Here is an 8,318-nt window from a genome sequence, read left to right on the forward strand (position 1 = left end):
CGTACCGGTGCATAACAAAAATATGCGATAAATCCAATAAAAAACAGAGAAATTCCGTTGCCCTTCATTAAATTATCATGTTTTCTTTTCATATTTACGATTGAAGAGTTTATTTTGATTTCCAATACTCGTCAATCTACTAAATTTCCTATGTGTTTAAAATATGCTTAACACAAATGTTATATATTTTGTTTGTTTGTTTTGAAAATGTACATGGAAAGGCGACACTACTACTATCACATCAATGATGATTCTAATGATTCTTTGAGTTACACGCCGCTTCTACTTAAAGTTCCTAATTTTTGAGACACTCATTCACTACCAACCCTGAGCATTAGCAACATATGTTGGACATGTTAGGACAACACACTTTGTATCTGATACAATTATACTGCGGACACTCTTAAAAACCATTTTAAGCTGTTTATGTCTCAGATAGTCTGTGCTAAAGTTCAATTTCAAGAAGTTGTTTGTGTTATTGTCAAATTAGGAATATGGGCATTTATAAAAAAGATCTACACAACAATTGATCAGCCTTGATAATAATAATACCTCCTTTTTGAATCGTTTATTTAGTTCTAGAAAACATTAGAAATAAATATATGTATATGAACATTTTACAATCCCTTCTGTACGCAATTTGCAATGAGTACGGTTTTAATTTTTGCGATTTTTCAACTTACTGATGGTTGCACCTAAGTCAATGAAATCTCAACACCGTGACCAGGACACTGATCACCGTTGCCGCCATCATTGCAGCATTTGTGGACATTCGCGAATCACCATTGCACAGATCACCTTGGCAGAAGCACATGTAGACCTTCTTGTAGTTGTACACGGTATAGGCGCACCGATCTTCCGAATCCGATGGACCTCTTTGAACGCACATACGCTGCGTCGCCATATCGTAATCTACAATGAAGAAAATACCGTTGAAGTGTGAACATTTTTTCGAAGAGAACTGTACGAATGGAGTAAAGAACTATACTTCAGCACTGCTATGATTCACTTTGGAAATGGGGGGTTTTTCAATACGACACATCTTCTTCCGCGACGCATGTTGTAGCCAAACGAGCTCACTACCTCTTAAAAAATCCCTCTTGCCGATGTGAATCAAAAAAGGGCCAACATTAGGACCCGATTCCATACTCACCATCCTCCCGGAAGGATCCTTGGCCCTCGATCACCTTCCCGCACCAACCGGAGGCGCATGGAACGGCCGTCACGCCCCGTTCGTTCTCTGCCTGTGTTGCATTGAATGTGAATGGATCCTTGCAGCTGCCGAGTTCGCCTCGCGATCTGCATTGATAGCACCGCTTCAGCAGAGCTATTAGGACGATTAAAGTTTCATATTGAACGGAATTTGCATAAGCTGTGTGAATCAATTCGCCTCATCGAACCCCCGACATAGCACAATGCCCTTGCAGAGCTGTTAGCGAGTCACTTTTTAGTGACTTGTTCACTATTTTTAACCTGGTCACTAAAAATTATTATTTTTATTATTTATCTTTATTAGAGTGGCTCTTCGCCCTTGGCGAATTCGCCACCAACAAAAATTAACTAATGTTACTAGTGGGCAAAACAATGGATTTACACGTTATTAAACAATGCTACGATAAAGAGAAGACCATCATCTATCCCCCTGTGGTAATAGTTGTTATCTAGGTCCATTCGTGTTCTTAAAAACAATGAACTACACACTCGGTAACCAGTGAGTTTTAATTTTTTTTTAATTTTATTTTACTAAATTAGGATGATATTATGTTGTCCAACACAGAACACGTAGATATAAGAAATGAATGTAATGTTTGGAATGATACTAATAAAGAATTAAAAAAAAGTCACTTAAGTCGCTATTAGCCCTGCCCTTGTAGGTAGTGATGACGACGACGACGATAATAACCGCTTATGCGCTACCAATGAGGTGTGATATTTAGAGTGACTTCAACGGAAAGGAGTGCTGCATAAGCGACGAACCCCGATTCTCAAGGTCTTTTTTGTTAGGATCAAGAATATTATACTTTCGATTTCGATGGATCTAAAACCAGTCTCTTCTAGTGTGTTTGATTTGTGCTATTTCGGTACTCGCAATCGATGAGGTGCTGTCTCTTTCTAGCTTAGCGATCAAAAACTTACCATTGGCCTGGGAGATCTGGTTAGAAAGCAGTATCACTCCAAGCGAAAGAAGCGCCAAATCACACCGTTTCCACATCGCTAGATTCTATACTACTCCGGATGTGCGTAGATCTACGAGCTGGCACCCAGAATGTGTCCAATTATTACGTGCCACACAACGAGGAAGTAATCAATTCGATGAAAAGTGGAGTGGTATCTGCTCGCAGTGACTGCAACGCTCTGTGTTCGTGGTACTTCTTCTGTCAAGTCAAGATTGGTTTCTTTGGGGGAGCGTTGAATGTGTAGGTGAGAGAGAGACGATCATCTCACAAATCGCATAGCGCATATGAACGATCAACGAAAGTAGAGTGCCTGTAAACACTCTGAACGAAAGCAAAACATTGCACATTTGTCAGGTAAGTCTTTGGGACTTACCTGTTGGGATGCCCGAGCAAAAAATAAATAGTAAAGCGGAACTGTGTGCAGATGAGAATTTAAATTGAACGTGGCACTAAACTATAGACCTTTGCACTGTTTTAATTTTGTGTAGGATTTTGACGTTTACTGGCCTTGTTGTTTATAAATTTCACGCATATATCTCGAAACCTTATTCAAACAGTCTCAAGTAAGACAAGTAACAAACTAACTTTATCGATCCTACGTGTTTCGAAAACGAAATTTTACACGTTCCGCTTTGAACCAACGCAATTTTTCACTTTAGGAACGTTTAATTTCCTGATTTTACAAAACGGCGTAAGTAAGATTTTCAACTTTCGGTACCTAACCGCTACTTTCACCGCTCCGTTGTATGGAGAGACAAAGTGACTTAACCACGAATCAAAACAAAACACTACTTGAGTCGATTTTGCACTGGTACAATAATGTCGTAAGTAACTGAATGAAACGGTTTATCATTTTGTCATCCCAACTAACAATTTTAGCGCTATAAGCCAAGATTATTTGCTTTCTACTGTATAACAGTTAAATTAAAGCAGCGAACGCAGCAAAAATTGAAAGCTGTCAAAAATAGAACTATTAGCGTTAATACAGCTGTATCGCAAACGATTGGCAGCTATGTATAAATATTAGCTGAATAAACTTCGTCAGTTATCGCTTTTGCTGCAGATGGTGGAATTCTCCGTGGAAACATTTCTACAACGCTGTGGACCTTTTTTATATTGCCCGGTTTTTTTTTGAAACGTAAACATTGGGACCGTTTACAAAAAACATCTTGTACACTTCTTTGAAGCAACCTGGAAAGAGAAAGTTGCGTGCAGAGCATGACTACCTAAATAAGGAATACCTTGACATAAAAAAACTTCAGAAGTGATGAATTTGCTATTGCACCTTATTACACCTTTTTACCTTACTAGACTCGAGATGCAATTTATTACCAACAAATTTGCCGGCAAATAAGTTTTAACAGAAGCACTTATAGGTACCAGCAAAGCATTTTATAGTGGTTTTCATTGAAAAGACCGTTTTGTTCTTGTTGTTAGGTGTGATCGTAGTACACCGTGCTAAATTTGAATTTTACACGATAACCATGAGGCGTTCAGCCTTGATAATGGTTTTTCGAAGTGAAATTATCCTCAACTCTACTTGACTGAGGTTGATAATAGAATGTGGCGTTTATTTAAAGTTTCGTTTAACATTAGGTCCTACTGGAGGTAGCTGGATATCATATGCATGTAATTGTGTGAGCGATCGACAACGATCGGTATCGAGAAAGAAAGAGAGAGAATGAATGCACGTGTGGAGAAGACAGTTTCAGGCTGAAGGCACTTGGTGATAACTTACCGACTGTGCTGTCAGATTTGTCGAAACGGTTGGTGGTCATCGCTCTGCTTATGCGTACATTGCATGTGTCGCCTAAGCAGTTCGATGCTATGGGAACGTTTTGACCACAGACAAACAGACGTAACACTTAGAACAAATCCCGATCAAAATCATAGTCACGATGACATGTACGCCCAATGCTAAAATCGGTGTGTTTGGCCGATGGACCAACAGATGGCGGTAGTGTGTAAACGTCAAACGCGAACAAAAACGATGCGAGCGCTGCGGGTGGTGGATTGGCCACCTACCATATATTTGAAGCGGCCGTTAAAAAGGTGGTCGATGGACATCGGTGAGAGTGTGACGTCTGTTTGTCTGTGTTTTGACTTTCGCGGTAGGTACCACTGTGGTCCTTCTAGAAACTATGGTTGCTATGCGGGATTGGATGACATGTGGAATACAGATGCCACAACCATAAGCAATCAAATTTTCGATTGCAGCAACCAGTTGCCCAAATATAACTCGGTCTCTTTTGCCGTGAACCGTAGAGTAGTAAAGACTTAATAAAATTAACTTTTAGGTTAGTTAAAAACCACGTTTTTAAAACACAACATTTTTTTAGCGACGACTTAAAATGCGAAGAAGACTGCTTTACGCCAGGGGCCGATATGATGGCCATATTTTGTTGCCTCTTATCGAACGCAAGCAGCGCTTACAATACTATTAGGCTATAAGCACCCGGATAAAAACGTATCATTCAGTGCATGGAATAAACCATTAATGTACAATATAACGTATTGGATACAATACAGCGTATTGTAATTGAATGTCGAAGCAATATTATTCATGTTTGGATATACAATTCAAAAACAGTATAATATATTGTAACAGAACATTGTATTGTTTTTAATTGGTTTTATACCTTACAATTTTGGTCGAATTCCTATTTTCGCGTAAAACAACTGTTGCTTTTTTCTATGTAGCTTTGCTGAAAGAAATAAACAAAACAAGTTCAAAAAGCAAAAAATGTTGGGTGGAAAATATTCAATAAGTAAAAATAAGTAGTTTTTTAGAAGACACTTGACATTAGCTGTAACGACAAATGCAACCATGATACAGTTTGTTGAATTGTTTTTGTATTGTACAACAATACACCAATTGCTTATCAAGACAATACATGAACAATATATCGTATTGTATTTTCAAAATGTTTGTATGAGAAAATATCTATATTTGTATTGTTACGATACTTAACCACCCATACATTATATTGCAAAAATCTCATACCATACAGTGAACTGTTCAAAACAATATATTGTACTGTAATTGTATTGTCATTTTACAATATACTGTATTGTATTTCCAATATATTGAATGGTACTGTTTCAATACGTTATATTGTTTTTGTATTGTATTTTTTATTCGGGCAATGCAGCTGGTGTGTATGTGAGAAAACGAACCTAGGCACCCAAAATCTATGCATATTGTTCGTTATTATTTCCATAGCGTAGCTCGCGGTTTAAAATAAAAGTAAGTTGCATTTCTATTATCGTGAAAAGCACAATGAAGTGTTGTTTTCCTTCTTGCGGTGTCGATTTTTATAATCTGAAGAACAATTATAACGATGATAACATTTCGCATCATAAGTTTCCAACCAATATCGATGCACGGGATCGATGGCTAAATGCCATTACTAACGCGGCTAAAACCACTGTTAAGAAAAACGAAGACTTTCAATGCACATTCGCACATACCATCTATGCGCAGGTTTTGTCTTGTTTGGCGCATTTTGTCCCATTTTCTCTTATACGGAAGGTAAACATTCAACAAATATATGAGTGTGCGTGAGAATTGCAACTGGAGTATAAATTTATGCTCCCGATAAGAAGGCACAACAAGCCTTGTCAAATACCATATTAAAAAACTATGATGTCATCCCTCTGGCTTTACGCAACGAGCTCGAGTAGACGCGTAAATGGCGACAAATTCGATCAACGCAAACGGTGGGGAAATGCAGTAAGCGATGCTGCAAATGGCTACTTCAACGATTGGCCACGCCGACGCCAGTCAACCAGGAAAAAGTTCTAGAGTCGCTATCATCCAACATCAGCGAAATTGTGCCGAAAACGGAATCACATTCAAAAAGTCCGGCCTTTTCGACAATGACGCTCGGAATCTCGACGAAGTAGCCAAGGTACATCTTCTCCTACGGAAGTTGGAACATGCTTCACACAGCCGCTATGTAAACTACAGTGATACCTCCATGTTCAATGACTCGATATCGACTCATGGAACCATACTAAAAAAAAAAATCATGGTTACTATGATGGTCCCTAGAAGCAGCTTTCCAAAGGATTGCTGTTCCATTGCTCGATATTTCTATGAGTCGATGGTCCCTTGGGCATCCTGCCCAAGCTTTCCAGAGACTTCGCCCCTTCATCGACCGAACTTCGCTCGTTTCTCGGTGACGTTAATTTCTACATTTGTGCACAACATCCACAAGCTTAGCCACCCAATGGGCCAGCTACTGTAGAAGGATGTGAAGTAGCAGTGGAACGTCGAATGCCAGCAAGCGTTCGAAAAATTCAATGCTATTCTGCAGTGCAGGAACTATTGTCGACGCACTACGATCAGACGCTACTATGATGGGTGCAGCAGATGCCTACAACACCGGTATTGATGCGGTGATGCTGCACAAATTCCCGGATGGCAAAAACAAGGAAGTTCAGCATGCTTCTCGCTCGCTCTCACCCGCTGAGCAAGGTTATGAACAAGGCGGGTCCAATTCTCTAAGGTGTCCTATTATGCTCACTTTGTGGAGAAAACCAGCCAGGGTAGGTGAGGAAGGGCTGGCCGTTTTGTTTACAAACATCTGAGACAGGTAGTCGAGAGATTGACTCCTGATTGGTTGGAGAAACAGTGTTGTCAAGAATTATTCTAATCTGGTCGCCCCTGCTCCTTGTGTGTTCTACTCTTTTTTTTCTTTTTTGACAATTTCGTCCGCATTGATGGCAGCACAGTTAGTTTCAGTTTCAGCATCATCCAGGCAAGGCAGTAATTTTTGTAAACAAAACGGCCAGCAAGTTAAAGATGGCCTCCTAGCCGCTTTCGCCAAGTGATTACACCTTACTCTGGCTACAGAGTAAAATGCACACACCTTGGTTATGGACAACCGGAGAAGGAAACACTGGCTCTGGTCTACGCGGTGACGAAGTTCAATAAATTTATTTTTAGGACACCACTACACGCTGCAAACGGATCATAAACTGCTCTTGGTAAGGGATTGTTCAAATATTACGTAACGCAACAGGGGGAGGGAGGGGGTCTGACATAGTGTTACGGTTCATACAAAAATTTAAAAATTTCCATACAAAAGCTGTTACGTGGGGGAGGGAGGGGGTCCAAAATTGGCAAATTTTGCGTTACGTAATATTTGAATGAACCCTAATCGTCGGTTCGAAAAAGGGCATTCCGTTGCACACCACCAACCGACTGCAGCGATGGGGGTTTATAATACTCAACTACGATTTCGAAATCCATCTTTTGGCATACCGGACATCTACTTTTGGCATACCGGAAACCATCGTGTTGGACAACGGACCCCAGTTCGTCAGTCACGAATTTCAGACGTTCTGCCAAGGTCACGGAATACAGCATCTTAGGACAGCACCATATCGTCCGCAATCGAACGAACTAGTGGAACGATTAGTTGACAATGCTTTTATAAATCTGTTAGGATTCAATCCATCTCTAATAATCTCATCATCAATAACTAACACCGCTAGCGCATGACTGCTAGTAGCATGTCCGAATGAATTTGAAACTATTGAGAACTAAAGCTATAGGTCCAAAGCCCTTAAAGGTGGTCATCATGTAAATAACAAATGGGCAATGCTGTGTCGTACACGTTGTACATCCGATAACGAATGAAGGCCAACAATAGGGTTGGTTGTATTTTGTTTTCCGTGTCCCTTCCGAAATGTCAGATAGGAACAACCCCAGTGCTAAAACTAAAACCCCTGTGGTGTTTTTGTCGACTAAGCGAACGTCAAACATGATCTTAAGTGTCAAGGTTCATTTATGCACCGAATTTCTGAATTGAAGTTTAAATATGATATAGCCGCCGTTATTAGAGCGGAAAAAATTGCTAAAGTAGTTGCAGTAACATGCTTTTTCGTGTTAAATAAAAACAAGATTTCATCAAAAGTTTTAGGATACTATTGGAAACCTGCTGCTAGAAGGATGGCAATCAGCAAGGCACACGCAAGAATATTCGCAAACACACCTGGTGACACCCAAGAGGTAGCTGCACAGTAACGCCAGCATCTTGACGAGCAGTTAAGAATCAATGTTTCTGGAGATGTCGACAGCATGTGGGACCCTACCTACGAAGCTGTGTTAACGGTTCGCGAAGTGATTGGCAC

The 8,318-nt window shown here is 40.0% G+C and overlaps 1 protein-coding gene across 1 annotated transcript; it reads right to left on the minus strand.

Annotated features, from left to right (window-relative positions):
* Positions 1-526: 526 nt before the first annotated feature.
* LOC5580122 (protein quiver) lies at positions 527-2,428 on the minus strand. Its single transcript, XM_021843647.1, has 3 exons — positions 2,137-2,428; positions 1,154-1,327; positions 527-912 (listed from the first exon to the last, which is right to left on the minus strand). Exons 1-3 carry the CDS (start codon positions 2,210-2,212, stop codon positions 701-703), a joined length of 462 nt encoding a protein of 153 aa, XP_021699339.1. The 5' UTR covers positions 2,213-2,428; the 3' UTR covers positions 527-700.
* Between the last annotated feature and the right edge of the window lie 5,890 nt (positions 2,429-8,318).

Source organism: Aedes aegypti, chromosome 1 (genome assembly GCF_002204515.2).
Source record: "Aedes aegypti strain LVP_AGWG chromosome 1, AaegL5.0 Primary Assembly, whole genome shotgun sequence".
Classification (NCBI taxonomy): Eukaryota; Metazoa; Arthropoda; class Insecta; order Diptera; family Culicidae; genus Aedes; species Aedes aegypti.

Coding starts and splice junctions, on each gene's coding strand:
- LOC5580122 (XM_021843647.1), bottom strand. CDS start 2,212: ATGTGGAAACGGTGTGATTTGGCGCTTCTTTCGCTTGGAGTGATACTG. Junction 1,328..2,136: donor CCAGATCTCCCAGGCCAATG/GTAAGTTTTTGA, acceptor TCGTCCTAATAG/CTCTGCTGAAGCGGTGCTAT. Junction 913..1,153: donor AGGATCCTTCCGGGAGGATG/GTGAGTATGGAA, acceptor TCTTCATTGTAG/ATTACGATATGGCGACGCAG.